Raw genomic sequence first — 16,288 nt, 5'->3', positions numbered from 1 at the left:
CAATTGTAACCAAGCCTCTCCATTCACTCCCTGATAGTTCCAAGTGGGGGAGGGAGAGTCTTTGCAAATTAGTCTATCAGGCCTAAAGAGAGAGTTTCCAATGCGGCAAGGAGGTCGAATGGAGGTAAGACACCCAAGATTATCTTCCTCTCCAGTAGAGATAAGGAGGGTTTATCCCGCTTTTGGGTGAGTCACCCTGTCACTTCCAATTTGAGGGGCTGTCATCCTTGGAGTAAGAGGACTAGGGTGTTTGTTCGAAGAGGAAGTGCCCTAGAGATAACTATGAGCCCATAGAAGAGCTCAATTACAAGGAAAAAGTATCAGAGTTTGCCCTAAATTTGCCAATGCTGAATCTTTTATCCCTTATGCAAGTAACCTTTCAGGGAATGTTAAAGGCCCTAGTATTAAATAACACTCCAAAATGTTAAGAAGATGCATCTCCTGTAATGCATAAGTAGAACGCTAAGTGATAGGACAGTGGAGTCCACCCATGGGGGAGTGACTGGTGGGATTGAGGATCATTCAAGCCCCCAGGTGAATGTGCTAACTATCTCCCAAGCAGCTGGTGGATGGTCTTTACTCTTAAAGTGACCCTATCAAGCCTTGAAAAGAAAAAGCGCCTTTTGGAAAAAAAGGGTCCTGTGAAAGTTCAGTATTAATTGGTCATGCAGTATGGGGGTTGAAAGGAGGGCAATCAGCAGGAGGAGAGGTTTAAGAAGAAGATGGGGCCTTCTGGCAATCTAGGCTTTTAAGTGTTTTTTTAAACATAAAAAGTCTGAAGAATATTTATTTAAGAGATCTGGTATTAGTCGGCTTTAAGACTACAGCAAGCACCGAAATAACAAGTGCATTGTTCACCTCTGAGGAGATGAAGGGCTTAGTCAAAGCATTGGCTCATGCACTAGTAGCAAATGGAATTTGCATGTTTAAAGGATCTGAGGTAATGGAATTTACATGTTCAAAGGATCTGAGGTAGAGCATTAGATTACTAGTCAGATGGAGGATGGTGACCACATCAGGAAAGCTACATTTCTGACCAATCATACCAGATTAAAATTAATTCAGATAATTCCACCCAGACAACTGGTTGTAGGACCGCAGATTGGAGAGGGTAGGAGCTTGTGGGAATGAGATGGGTTGCAGGAGAGAATAGTGACCATTATGTTTCAAAATGACAGAGCCCATGCTAGGGATATTCGTGACCTATTACCTCGAAGGGAGTAGATATCCCATTAATCCCTAGAGAGAAGAGAGACCTACTCGCCAGCTGTATAGTTCTGGGAGGGTAGTGCCTCCCTCCTCTAAAGCTATGCAAGGTTGTCAGACTTTAGCCCAGTGTGATCGAGGACCAGATGAGTTTAAGTGGTAGGAGACAGGGCATCTATCACCGGGAGGGTCCTGACATGGAGCATACATGGGTTTAAATCCTTTAGGAAATTTGGAAAATATAAAGATATTCAGAGTAATTGCCCTGTATTGTTCCTTAAGGAAACCTGGCTGTAGGAGTGCCTGGTGGTGAATGTTTTGTCCCTGCATCGTGGAATGCCAAGGCCTCAGCCAGAGTGAGAGCAGTAGGAGGATTATTCATTTTGGTACATGTCTACTGTGGGAGAAGTGTCAAAATTGCAAACAATCTCTGTCTGGGTCCTTGCTTGTTTATTTGATATCTTCAATTGTGTAACAGGGTGTAACCAAATGGTTTGCGGAAATATTTATGTCCTGCCAGGTAGCTCTCTCTCTGGGCAGGCACTGTTGAATCTAGCCAATGCCATGCAAACACTGTGACTAGATTAGCCAGATTTTTATTGCAGGGGATATTTTAATGTGAAATCTGCCTTCGAAATAGTTGATGGTTCCCTGAAGGAGCAGAGGTTGGCCCTAAATATCCTTTATTGTATCTTTATGTCAAGCTGTGTTAAAGGGGATGCAAAGATTCGGCTCTGTTAAGTTCAGTAGAAGTTGATAAATGTAAATGGAAGATGTAATGCTGAAGTTCCTGCACCCAGAACTTTTAAACATGGTAGTTATTGTATGCCAATCGACTGTATGTATACCAATTTATCAGTTCCATTCGGTACAAAAACTTCTCTAGGTCCTAGTAATCACTTTTTACTTGGGGTCTGATTTAGAGTTTGGCGGAGGGGTTACTCTGTCACAAACATGACGGATATCCCCTCCGCCGTATACCGATTTCCATAGGCTATTAATAAATCGTAATATGGCAAACAGGATATCATTGTGTTTAAAGCCCCCTTTGTGCCCTGTGATAATTTAACTATGGCACCAGAGGTAGTTTACAATTGAAGAATCCGGATTATGATCACAGAAGACTCTCTTCAGGCCCTATCCTCTATTAATTTTGTGCCTCTAGATATCGAAATAGGTGATGATGTAACTGGTTGGTACAGTTCATTGATGAGGCAGTTAGCGCAGGTAGTGGCCCACTTTAAACGGCCAAAGGTTGGCCCGATGCTGGTCTGTGGTCATAGAGAAGGGGAGAATTATTGGTTTGACGATGATTGTAGAGGAGAAAGAAAAATGTTGAATAAGTGCCGTCGTCATTTAAACTGAATTCAAACAACAAAAGCACCAGAAAAGCGATGAAGGCTGCAAAAATTGCATATCTCAACATATGTGCTCTCAAACAAAGGAATTTTATAAAGCAAACTGGAATGTAATGTTAAATATAATAGTAGAGAAGCATAGTTAACATTGTTTGAGTAAAAAAATAGAGGAAAAGTTAACAATGGATGTGGGGAGTGGTCATTGATGAACCCATTTGCAAATTTTAATGTATGCACTTATCACTTTACATTGTCTAATGTATTTTTTCTTTTTATGCTTAGATACTTTTATATTTTTAAACAGAAATGTTTTACTTTATGTGATATGTTTGGTTAGATTCGTTTTTGACTTCTAATACCTATTATGCAAAATCTTGCATTTTTATACGACTATATAATATGGTATGAATTTCCAGTAGGAAAACGCTTATGCCTAACATTTTTTATGTAGCTCAATTCTTCATGTCCGAAATCTTTTTTACATAGCTTGTTGTCTTGTAAAACTATGAAACTGTGAATTGTGATGTGCTTTTATGGTATTTATTTTTACCGAAATAAAGCGAACAAACAAAATCAGTTACTCTGACTTCTCCACCTGCTCTCGAGGCACAAATATGTGAGAAAAATTGGTTTTCTTTTATATATTCTGTTTACATTTGTGGACATTTTTAAAATTCGTTAGTCCTGTTGGTTAACCAGCAATCTGATATTGTGGTCATTGCTAATAGACAGCAGAGGTGCTGTCTGAAATGATTTGCAATATGAAATCATGTAGGGCCGGTGGCCCGGATGGTCTACCATCTGTCATCTTTAAGGAGGATCTGAAGAAATGGGGCTGTATCCTGAGTGGGTTCTTCAAGTGGGCCACACATGCAAGTATTCTACCAGAGTCATGGAAGGGAGACATAGTGAAGCCCATTCATAAAAAATTTATAACGGATCAACCTGCTACTTACCGATTGACATCACTTTTGGACAATACCTCCAAGTTATTCGCCCAACCCATATCAAAACATACCCGCCTGAGCTTTTGATACTGGATTAATTCCGATGGAACAGGGAGGATTCAGGTCAAAATACTCAACAATGGACCACTGTTTCACCCTGTGGGGTGTTGAAAGGAGGTCAGTGGAGTCTGTGGGAGGTATTTGTTGCTGCTTCATTGACTTCCTGGTGGCATATGACAGGGTTGATAGAGGTACACCGTGGCACAAACTCCAACAGTGGCAAATATCTGATGCCCTATTGGATTTCGTGGTAAAACTCCACAGTAATAACTGTTCCAAGCTGATCTTGATGGGACAGGTAGTTTGTAGAGGCAAATTGCGGTCGAAAATGGCTTATGCCAGGGATGCCTTCGTTGTTCAATCTTTTCATAGCCGACCTTCCACAAGTTTTGGGGTCAACTCAGTTTTTCACCTAAGATTGGGAGTAGGCATGTTAGCTGCCTTACGTATGCAGATGAGTTGGTGGTGCTGGATCTTACACCTATTGGCTTGCAATGCAAATTGAATACATTAAGTTCCTACTGCCATGATGAAAAATTAACAATCACAGTTGAGAAGACAAAACCTCTACTCTTCAGTAAGCGGAAAAAGCTTCTCATGGTTTCTGGGCAAGGTGCGGTTAGAGCATGTCAAAGAGAACAGATACCTGGGGATGATTTTCTCAAATGATTAGAGATAGGATAAACATCTGGCCAGTGGAGGGTTTACACTGTTGTCTGATGTAGGTAGTTTGAAATGATTTGATTATAAATATGGTAGTTATTCCTTCCAGGCAGTAAGTAAAGTAATTTTGGGCAAGGTAATTCCTCAGGCCCTATATGGAGCAGAGGTGTTGGCAATGGACAGATGGGTTACATGGGAAGCACTCGAGGGTAGCATTGTGAAATCTGTGCTTGATGTACCAAAAAATGCTATGATCCAAGAGATAAGGTGAGAGTTGTAATCAGGAGCATGGAGTGTTACAGCAAATGTGAGGACCCTACAGTTTTATTTTATGACCAATAATGGATTGCCCAGTGGAAAATCGTTTGCCTTTAATCTTCCCGAAGGTATTTTCAACCTTTCCTGATAAGAGGAACCCAGTTAAGAATAATATGGAGCGATTAGGTATGTCTGATACATGTTACGTTGGGAGAAAAGAGTTAAAAATGAGCCAATTAAAGAACACCCTTAGACGCTGTGCAGAAGAAACTACCTGGAGTCAGGATTTACAGTGTTTGGGGAATAAGAGATCAGTTGCACCTTTTTTGGTATCCTAGAAGGACCCAGACCTTTTTTCTGTATTTATATAGAATTCCAGCTAGGACCTTGCACAGTGAAGTTTTGCGTCTGAGGGTGGTTATAGATCTGGGGTTGCGGATGCCCGGGCTAAAGGTGCAGATTGCTAAGAACCACAGATTGTGCACATGTAAGAGGGGTAAAGGATGCTCAGTCCTCCACTTATTGGTCGACTGTGAATTCTTCCAAGAGGAAAGGAACGGATTTCTGAAGTGAGTCTTCTTAAAGTATGGTATAAGGTTGAGTCATGGGCACAAATTTGTTTTGAGGGCTGGGACATCTGGACGTGGCCACTGCTGCAGGTCAAATCCTGTCCAAAATTGTTTCATCCTTTGCCAGGATTCCCCAAGCTAATGCTGCTCTAGATTAGTACTCATCCCAGCTTGGTGGTCAGACTTGTTTCCTGCTTTAAAAGGCTGATGTTGCTCTTATTGTAAGGTGTTCTTGGTTTATGAAATAAACTGGACAACTAGTGTCCTACAAAATAGCTGGTAAAATGAAGGTTTTGATAATATTGTCTTTTGAACCTCGCACTTTGTTCTATGCACTTTTTAGCCATATTTATGATACATTGTGGCCTTTATTAGGAGGATCTTGCGTATGAAACAAAGAGGTCAATAAGGCCCTTCTAATGGCAGTTTAATGAAGGCTTTGGTGCTATTGTTTTTGCACAACGCACTTAGTACAATGCACTTTAATGGCTGTAATTGTGATCTCTGCTGATTATATCCTAACAGGGCCTCTGTGGGGGCACAGAATTCGACGCAGGTTCTGATAATGTGGCTCTGGAGGTATATAAAATCCATTATGTGGTTGTAATATGGATGTTCCACAGTACTTGGACTAGTTTGGCCCCGATTTTAAACTTTTTTATCATTGTAATGATAGAACCTAGTTCTGCATCTTCATAGATCTAATTGAAGTATTGTGCAGTAACTTGATGGGTTAGGCTCAATTGTGTGATGACTTGTATAAGACACAACGGTCGAAGATTTTTTTAGAATCAAACTTTTTATGACGTAAATTTTTGATGTACTGATGTATTTGTATGATAGTTTATTGATGATTTTATTACATTTCTACATGTCCTATTTGCTGAAGCTAAAATCGTGCTATATTTCTATACAAATGTATTTCTTGGAAAAAAAGAATTTGATTTGATTTGATTTGAATATAGAACCTCAAACATCAAACGCTTCTCCTTTTATGAGAGCTTTCACAAAGAGGTCAGCCCTTTTGTGTTTCTACAGTGGACTACATTTCCATCGACACCTATGCTTATATCATATATTATATTTGAAAAAATAAATAAAATTAATACAATTGTAACTGTAACGACCAACCCTGCATAGTACACATTACTACCTACTTACATTATGTACAATATGCAACAGTGTTTTCCACCCAGCACAATACCCATTTTATCTACCTCAGAAGGAAGAAAGTACAAGCCAAACCTATAGTTAGCAATAGACCACAAATCTCTGAGGAAGGTGTATTAACATTTTGAGCTACCTTACTGGCCTTAAAGAAGTAAAACTAAAATGTTCTTTCAACCTAAACTGTTGAGGTAAATAAATTACTCATGAGCATCCTGTTGCTGGAACCCAATGTCCTTACTGATCATGGAGAAACACATCTCTCATTGTTTCTTTGCCTCCATTTCAAAGCTGTAAATGTGTGATCTATCTGCTGCTTTCTCTATGAACAGCATTATGAGTTCAGAGAAACTGACTGCAATATAGAAGGTGTGCCTGTTGTAAGTATAGGACAATATGTGGTATACGTGTCAAATGATTAATCTATAGTCAGGGTTAAGGAATTAATATTCATCTTTGAGGCCTTTCTTCTGTGGGAGATGTTATATCATTAATTGATAGCTGACAGAGCTAGGGGCATAGAGTGGCTTAAAAAGCTATTGTAAGCGAAACCCAACTTAGTAAACTGATTCTTAGATACTAAAACACAAACATATGATTGCACAATACTTTTAATTTGAATGATAGCTCTTGTGTGCTGGTGAGGGAGCTGACTTACCCGTTGCTGCTTCAGTTTGGTCTCCACCTCCCTGACGCTGTCGGTCTCGCGCGGCTCGTGATTAGGGATGACTGAAAGCCAGTGGTCGAGCTCATCATAGCCACTCCGGTAGCTTGAGTAAGAGGTCTTTGCTTTCTGCAGGCTCTGCGACCTACCAGAAGGACCGCAACGGGCCATTATCGTCATGTTTGGGGCTGAGCAAATACTACTTACTGATCAATGCTGCTCCATTCAGGGACTTATTAAAATACTGTAATAATATATTATATACAAATTCGTGGGATGCAGATAGGGTACAATGGGGTCTAATCAAATACAAGGCAGATTGTATTTGGGGGGGTGGAGTCAATGTAGTGTTACATGGAAAATATTATTCATGATGCGACATTTGATAGAACACTTTGGGACAAAATAAATAGTTAGGCTATTAATTAAAACGTTAATATCAATAATGAGGTTTAAAGTTGTGCAGCTATTACAAATGTTATATGTAAAATAATTTAAAAAACATGGGACTGTCAATTCAAGTGCCTTCAACGAATTACATGAATGTTAGTTGAATCGCTGGTGTTGTAATTTTAAAATAATAAATGTTCCTATGTAGAATGAGTCATTAGAATATTGAAATGTTGAGAGTTCCAATGAGGGCAATGGAATTATTCATCGCCAATAATGGCCTTGAATAACGGCCTCCCTATTTAATTTAGAACATTCTACCCACAGTAGGTGGAATGTTCTAAAATCAGTATTGCTCTTCTGCGCCAGGCTATTCGGGGTGTTAAAGGCCCTCGCCCTCGATATAGGCCTGAGCCGCAATAAGTCTGGTTCAGGGCCTTTAACATCCGGTATAGCCCTCAGCACTAGGTTATATGGCTATATTAGGTCAATAACCTCTCATGTAGGTCACTCTAACACCCTATGAGGTGACAAATGGGCATATAAACTCACTTTCCACCAACTGGTAAAAAGTGTAAGGGAAATCTTTCTCTTTTTTGACACTGACAAGGAGAACAATAAATCAATTTATCTAAATATCTGATCAGTTTCATGCATCTTTGGGACTGCCGAGTTGGGGCTGGTACCATTTTTGCATGGTACAGAGGCTGTGAGAATAAGGAATGAAGCAAAATATATACTAAGACAACCAAGTTTACAAGACATTCTTACTAGTTATAAAGGCATATTTATTGATTTTGGTGTTTTCTATGGGCTTTAAATATATTTTAAAGCTAACTGTGTCTGATGCAGAATAATATTGCACAGACATCCCCCACTTGACGCAGATTACCCAGTTTGTCGCTTAGGTTTGCTTGCATGCTTATAATAAGTCATCCTGTGAAGTCCTGTGTAAGTCTCTATTTGCAATTGGGTACCTTTGCCTAGTGCATAAGCTTTCTTTAAGAATGGTTGTGCTTGGTAATTGGTGGGGATGCACTGGGTTCTGACCTGTTCTGGATCTGCTGGTTGAGGTTGTCGTAGCGTTGACCAAGTTTCCTGACCTCAGATTCCTCGCGGTCTATGTCAGGGCAGTGCTCTTGGAAGCGGCTCGCCAGATCACTGCAGGTCTTCTTGCTTTTCTGGAAGTTTTGTTCGGTCTGTTTTAGAACTCCGTTTTTGGACTGGAGCTCAGATGCGATAGTCTTTATCGAGGTCAAAGTGAAGAAAAGAGGGAGATCGAAAGATAGAGGAGAGCGAGATTATTAGGGGCAGTGTTACAAATCAGTCTACTCAGAGCAAGTCTCAAACTTACCACAACTTGGTAACTGTTGCCTATGACAAACAGAAACTGCACCTTAAAATGCAGTTAATGAAGTCAGGAGTTGGTGTTTGGAGCCAAGCTGGAGACTCCAAGCCAGAGGTGTGCCACCATTGTTAGTATGCACTGTTATAAGAGTCTGCCAATCATCTCTCGTTTACTCCAGATAGTCGTCATCATAAGGAAAATTTTACTTACCCTGTAAGCATCTGTTTGTGCATGTAGTACTGTAGATTCCCGTGCAGTACATACTCGTGCCATCTAGTGTTGGGCCCTGATGTTTGCAAGTTGTTTTTTTCCCCGAAGAAGTCTTCCCAAATCAAAAGGTAGTTTAACTCCACCTCTCTCTGGCACAGCACATGGGCATCAGCTCAATTTTTAGATTGTTTTCCCCACAGTGAGTGAGCATGGAGATGGAGCGATAACAGAAAAGAGGGAAATAACCACGCAGGAAAAGTATGAATGATCACTGCAAAGCCAGAGGATTCCGGGAAGGAGAGTTGGCGGATGTGAATCTACAGTACTACATGCAGTGAACAGATGCTTACAGGGTAAGTAAAATTTTCGTGTAGTTGTAGATAAACATGCTGTGCATAGACTGTAAAGCTGTCCTCCCATAAGCGGTGGCTAGCCTGCGGGTGTTGAAGTAGACTGAAAGAGCATAGCCTGGCCAACACTGGCTTATTGTCATGCTAGTGCATGCACACAATAGTGTTTTGTAACCGTATGTGGTGTGGATCAGGTAGGTGCTTTGCAGATGTTAGCTGTGGGAATGTTCCCTACAAAGCCATAGAGGCTTCTTTTTTACATGTGGAATGGGCTCTTGGAGGAATAAGCATGCCCCCCTTGACTTTTGCATAACAAGTTTGGATACATTTGACTATCCATCTGGCTATGCCTGATTCTTAGAGAGCCCCTCCTTTGTGGGGGTTTAGAATAGGCAACAAAGACTGTTGAGATTTTCAAAAGAGCTTTATTCTATCTACTTAGTATGTTAGGGCTTTTTTTATGTCTAAATAATGTAGAACCTATTTTGCAACAGAGTCAAGTTTGGGGAGAAACCTTTGAGTTCTATACACTAGTTAAGGTAGAAGGGATAGACTACCTTAGGGAGGAATTTAGAGTTAGTGCGAAGGACCACCCCATCTCTGTGAACCTGAAAGAAAAGTTCTTCCAGTGTTAAAGCGGGAGCTCACTGATATGTCTGAGTGAAGTTATCTCAAGAAGATGATCGCCACCTTCCAGGAAAGGAATTAAAGGGGGCAGGAATGTTGGAACTCAATGGGAGGACCCATTAGTCTTGTGAGAACTATAATGAGATTCAAAATAGGGGATGGTGGAAATAGTGAAAGATTAACCCTTTGGAGACCCTCCATAGAAGCTTTGATCACAGGAATCCTGAAGAGGGATATGTGTTGTCTATTTTTGAGATAGGCAGCCACTGCAGCTAAGTGGAGCTGGATGGAGGTGAACGCTAGTCCACAGATCTGTTGGTATAGGATTTAGCAGGCAGTATCCTGGACTCTAGCTGCTAAAGGATAAATGACTTTCAGTAGGAGGTAGTGGGCGAACAGTTTCCATCTGGAAGAGTAGCAAGCACAAGTAGTAGCCCTGCATGCTTCACTCAGAATGTCCATGCATTCGCGAGGTAGGGTGAAACAACTAAACTCTAGGAATTCAGGGCCAGATCGCAAGATTGAGGCTCCTGGGGTCAGGGTGTTTAGTTATTCCATGGTTCTCCATGAGAAGATTCGGCCTGCTGACCAGACTCTTGTGTGGAACCACAAAGAATGTGAGATGAGCTTGGTGAACCAAGGCTGTCTGGCCACGGTGGAAGCAAGCAGGATTAGGGTGAGAGAGGTTTGCTCAAGCCTCTGAACCACAAACAGAAGTTGAGGAAAAGGAGGAAAAGAGGATGAAAATATCCCTGACCAGTTCATCCATAGTGCATAGCCCATTGACTGTGGGTTTGGGAATTTGGAGGCAAAGTTTGGGCATTTTGCATTTTCTGCTGCGGAGAACTGGTCCACATCGGGAAATCCCCATCACTGGAAGTACAGGAGGACTCATGTGTAGAATTTCCACATATGGACTTGTTGCTGCATCCTGCTGAGGTCGTCTGAAAAGTCATTCTCCACTCCTGGAAGGTACTCCACCAGCAGATGGAACCTGTAGTGGAAAGCGCACCGCCAAATGGTCTGGGGTAGCTGTGACAGCAAGGGAGAAGGACTGCAGCCCTGTTTCTGTAGGTAGTACATGGCTGTCAAGTTCTCTGTCTGGATGAGGGCTACCTTGCCAGCAGTGTGGCAAAGGAAAGCCCTCAGTGCTAAATGGCCGACTAGGAGCTGTAGATATTTGATGTAGAGACCATGGTGACTGGGTTCCCACTGCCCTTATAATGGAGAGGACAAAAAGCATGCCAAAACAAGACACACACATTGACAAAACCAAAGGCTGAACACTAATTTCAGACTTACTGGCTTTGCCAATGTTTGTTTTTGTTATGTTTCCCACAATCTTGTTGAAACTGGTTACAGTGATTTTCCATTCTGAATACTTTAGGAAATACTAGCATGTATCAACATATTTTACTAAAGTATGTTTCAAAGAAATGGTACCTAAAATGTTACTGTAGTTTAGCCAAACATTTTTTTCCTTGTTGCATTTTTTGTGAACATTTTATTTTGAAACAAGAACCATCAATCTTGCTTTCAATCTACTGCAAATATCTGCATCTAATCATGGGGAATTCTGTGAGCACTATACATAGCCTCATATTGCTAAATGTTGCAACCGTTGGTACACATTTTTATAGTGGAACCACTGTCAGTAGTGCAGCCCGAGCTTACAACACTTCCTTAGAGGGCTCACCTAATAATAAAGGCTTTGAATTAATGAACCATAAATACACATTTGAACACCTTTAACATACAGACTCAAATGTTACCGTAACTGATAACAATGACCTTACCTTATCCATAATGTGGAACTGTATACTGGCAGCTAAAGAGTTTGTGCTGCAGGGGGTTGAGCCCACTTGTCTCAAGGACAAAATACACATGAAAACCTTTCATCCTTTGTCCCAAACAATATGTCCTGGAAATCGAGCTATGCAAATTCCACACCCCTGTGGTGCCTGAGGCCTGAGGGACCTGCCCCTTGAAAGTAGACCGTTGTGGATGGTTACTGAGCCTACTGATGCTAGAAGGGATTGGAGGTGTCTAGGGAAGTGGCCTTCGAACTGCCACAGTAGGCTGACCTGTGAGACGATCCATGAGGCGTGAGCATCTCAAGGGCGCCCATTGCCTTCATAGTCTACTGTGTCCTTATCAGCCTCTCATCAACCTGGGACTCAAATAGGTATTCCCCATCAAAGGGTGGGTTGAGAAGATGCTGTTGCATGTCCGGTATGAAGCCAGAGACACAAAGCCAAGCGTATCTGCATACGAGGAAGCTTGAATCGATTCCAGGAGCAGCAGCGTCAGCAGCATCAAGGACACATCTGGCTGTGGTGTTCGAAATGAACTTCCCTTCCGAGACTAGCTAATGTCCTCACTTGCAGTACTCCTATGGAAGATTTTGGAAGAGCTGTTCCATCTTGCCCCAATGGGCCCGGTCATATCCAAAAAGGAGGCAGATGGAGTTGATGTCTGCAGTGTCACCTGGGGGGGAACAGGTGTTAGAGGATGTGGAAGATAACTGGTAGACCTGTCATGCCGCTTCCACTGCTTGGACAGTGGTGGAAGCTCAAGAGCGTCCTTGAAGCTGAGATGCCTCATAGGTGTCTGTGTGGAGGATGCCAGTGGCTGGGCAAGGATCTGGTTCGTGTGAGGATGAATTATAATGTCCCAGTGGCAAATGCCGAGTACATCCTGCAGTTTCTGGAAAACAGATTCCACTGATCTGACGGAGAATGCTTGTTTTGGCACCAAGGACTTCGGTGCCGGTGCATGGGTTATCATACTGAGCAGAGCAGTTGGTGGGTGAACTTGAGTGATGGAAGGGTGTCTGGTATGGAAGCGGGGAGTAGTGCAGATGAAACAGTAATTAAATAAGATTGAGATCCTTCCCAGAGCCCTTTGAGTGCTGGTGTTCGTGCCAAGGTCTATGTTGTGGATGGTCTTCCTGGTTGACCACAAGATGCTGAAAGGTTTTAGAGAAGAAGGAAAGCAGGGTGACTGGGCATTAGTTTGAAAAAGTGTCCGCTCTGCTGTTGGCGTCATCAGGAGGGTGATGAGAACACCTAATTTAAAGCTCTGTGGGTATGTGCCAGAGACATGTGACTGGTTGAAGAGCAGGAAGTGGTAATCAACTGTACGAAAAAGTAGAAGTGGAGTGATGGGATAAGTGCAAGAGGAGGGGGAAGAGTGGGAGGGGAGAAGCGAGAAGGACAAGCATGTCTAGTGTGTCTTGGAGTTACAACTGTGGATGAAAAGTGAGAAGGAGGGTCATTGGCAATGATGGAGGACAGGGTGAGTTCTTCAGGCAGGAAAAGGAGGGATTTTAACATCCTGTGCAGTTGTTTGAGGTGGGCCTGCAGTGTTGTAATAAGAGTTTTACAATAGGCTACTTTAACGTAGTTTTGGACTGTGGTGAGGGTCTGTTTGTACATTGTTAGGTGATCTGGAGTGCAGCTTTTACTTTTGCTGTGGGTGGAGACAAAGGGGGTAAAGGTGTGAGGGAAGATAGAAAAGAGTGTATGCTGAGTGCATGATCATCTTGAAGGAGTTGGTAAGTGAGATGGAGACCTAGACAAAATGTGGTTTGTAACACACACATTATCTAGTTCACTGGGTGAGCATGGAGGATGGGGCATGTGTTTATAAAAAAAGTTCTCAAAACATATTGCCGAATTCCAAAAAGTTTAATGCAGGAAAACACTCATTGTCTAGAAAGATAACGATAAATAATTGTGAGCTGTAGACCTCTGACTTTATCCTAGACTAGTGTGTAATCCTTATTTCCATGCTTTCCATAGAAAGTGCTCTATTGCATATCAAGTTATTAGTTCGGAGGTGGGTATTTCACTTTAGGTCTAAACATCACAGCCTGTGCCGCCAATATCAGTTAATTTAAGGAGACCACAGACACAAGGTGATGTATTAAGGGATGACATCCAGCTTGGCCAGTATGTTCCCCTTTCCATGGCTAGGTTTGGATCCATTGGAGAACTGACCCAAGCTTCTCTTGTCTTGTAAGTGGTTGTGTGCACAATTTTGTTGAAACAATTGCTTGAGCTCTCAGTAAGTGCTCCATCCTACATGTGCCAATCTATAAAGTTCTACAACCCTGCGTAACCCAGTGGTCACTTACCACTAGCTCTTGCTGTTTTTTCTCCACAGAGCGCAGATCTTCTGGGACTGTGTCCTCCTGAGCCAAGCGGTTCTCGTATGAAGACAGTAGATCCTTGCCTTCTTTCAGGCTGCTCTCCAGGCGGTATGCCCCTTCAACCCTGTAAGCATAGAAAGAGTTAGAAAATGTAGTGCTTTCCAAGTTACATGGATGCTTGCCTCAATTACTTATAGAAGCAGGCAGACTTACTTCTCCTGGGCAGAACTCAGCAGTTGGTTGACTCGCTCATGCTTCTTCCTGGTGTCCCCCAACTTGCTGTGTAACATTGGGGCACTACTGCTGTTCGGTAAAGCTACCAGGAAATCCTCACTCGCTTTAACCTGACGGTTCATCTCAGGCTCTATCCGCCGAACCTCATTGGTAATGTTCTGGATGAGGAGGGAGAACCAACATTATTTTATCCAATTGCCTATGAAACTATAGCTCCAGTCTAAAATGTGATCAATCACCATGAGATTAGAAGGCTAACAGTAAGAGACGGCCTGCAGACAGAACACTTCATAGTGGGTTATAGCACAGACCTGCCATGTCACAAAAGGGAGCAGTTCATTCCATGCTTTCACCTCCCTGACTGTTACACAAACCTTTTTTTATAAGGGATATGCCTCTAGGCACCATTGTCTTGACCAATAGCTCCAAAGTAAGGTGTGCAACCTTAATTTTCATACCACAATGACTGCACACAAGCATGTCTTTAGGATTCTTTTTTCCATTTACTTTAAAACTTCACTATTTAATCTCAAAATAAAGCAACTGTATTACTAGTTTGTATGCATGGATGTATGTTGTGATTACATAGCTTGAAAGCTAGCAGAGGCAAAGGAGCACAGTATAGCGCCAAACTCTAAGAATACAATTAGAGAGTGCTTCCTGGGAGGGGCAGAAGGGGCTTTCTATGTTCTCAGAAGTGAAAGCTATGTCGAGGTCTGAAGCTCTTTCCTCAATTTGAAGAGGATTGAGATGGTCCTGATGGATATATGGATTTCTTCCCAAATCCTAGCTGCATAGAATGGGAATACCTCTTTTTTTTACATTTCTTCATCTCCATGTCCTTGCTGCAGGAGTGTCAAGCGCCACTAGAGAGCGTGACATTATCAGCTAGATAAGGGATGCTTCTGATCATGATAACTTTTTAGATAATGCAGCTAGCCTTGAAGATGATATAGGCTAATTAGGTGAGTCAGAAGAGTACCATCAGCTTGGGGGTGATGTGGTTGAAATTTATCAGGCCTTTTATTACTCATACAGTGGTTTGTAGGATACCTGTCTTGTAAGCCAGTGTGGTGCCTGGAAGGCTGCCAAACAGGTAGTTACCCCCATTGAGTTGTGAGAATTTGAGAACTTGGACAGTAATTCTGATGTTGCTTTCCGGGAGGAATGGTTTTACTTTCTTAATAGAGAAAGCTAGTATCAGACTGACTGTCTTGATCTTCTTGGTGATGTGTTTCTTTAGGGAGAGGTTGGTGTCAATTGTGCATCTGGTTAACCTGCTGCTGGCTGATAGTTGTGGTTTGGATGCATACAATTTGTGGTCACTTGATCATGTTCGGACTAGATGTTGGGGGCTGTTCTTGGCAAACATGAGTCATTTGGTCTTTATGGGGTTAAGTTTCAATTAGGCGGTAGACATTCAGGAATGGATGAGGTGCAGTTAGAGTATTAGATGTTAGATTTAAGACAGAGGAGACGTTCATGTAAAGTTATGTTTTGTCAGGTTATTTGCAAAATTTGACACTGCTATCTGAGACTAGAGTCCCAAGTAGCACCTTGTAGAGGTTGAAAATGATGGGGGACAGGAAGAATCCCAGTTGGCTCCGCAGATGACAGGGAACTTTTTGGATCTAGGAATGCCCATGTGGATGAACTGTAATTACTTGCATTGTGAAGAGGAGGCGAAACTGTGGTGGACAATGCCAGTGTCTCTAATTTGGGGCTTCATGGAGTGGTTGGGATGATGAACTGAAAGTATTAGGAGTTAGGAGTGGTCTGTGGCCAGGAGGGTGTCATCTATGATTTGTAAGGTTGTTGTTTTCAGTGCTGCAGTGTGATCTGAGGCCAGATTGTTAATTGTGCAGGAGACGGTTGGAGCTGAAGTGATCTTGTACGTGTGTATAGATCACATTTTCAATGATCTTTTCGAATAATGGTGGATAGGTGATTGACTGGTAGTTGGTGAGGTTATCGGGTAGGTTTCTTACGGAGACCTGAAAGGATATAGGCTAACCTAAGGACTTCTGAGAAGACTCCTTAAGTGAGGGAGACACTGACAGTGATGGTTACGTGTGATAAAGCTT

At 42.1% G+C, this 16,288-nt stretch overlaps 1 protein-coding gene across 3 annotated transcripts in view; it reads right to left on the bottom strand.

Moving 5' to 3' along the window:
* PPL (periplakin) overlaps window positions 1-16,288 on the bottom strand; it is a 453,724-nt gene that overhangs the window by 22,181 nt on the left and 415,255 nt on the right. For all 3 annotated transcript variants that reach the window (XM_069210696.1, XM_069210694.1, XM_069210695.1), the window contains exons 15-18: window positions 14,184-14,362; window positions 13,956-14,094; window positions 8,333-8,526; window positions 6,887-7,037 (exon numbers count right to left, since the gene is read on the bottom strand). In XM_069210696.1, coding sequence (XP_069066797.1) covers window positions 6,887-7,037; window positions 8,333-8,526; window positions 13,956-14,094; window positions 14,184-14,362 — 663 coding nt within the window. The remainder of the gene's footprint in view (window positions 1-6,886; window positions 7,038-8,332; window positions 8,527-13,955; window positions 14,095-14,183; window positions 14,363-16,288) is intronic.

Source organism: Pleurodeles waltl, chromosome 10, assembly GCF_031143425.1.
Source record: "Pleurodeles waltl isolate 20211129_DDA chromosome 10, aPleWal1.hap1.20221129, whole genome shotgun sequence".
In the NCBI taxonomy this organism is placed as follows: domain Eukaryota; kingdom Metazoa; phylum Chordata; class Amphibia; order Caudata; family Salamandridae; genus Pleurodeles; species Pleurodeles waltl.
The sequence above is the reverse complement of the archived record's forward strand: the minus strand, read 5'-3'. Positions and strand labels throughout refer to the sequence as shown.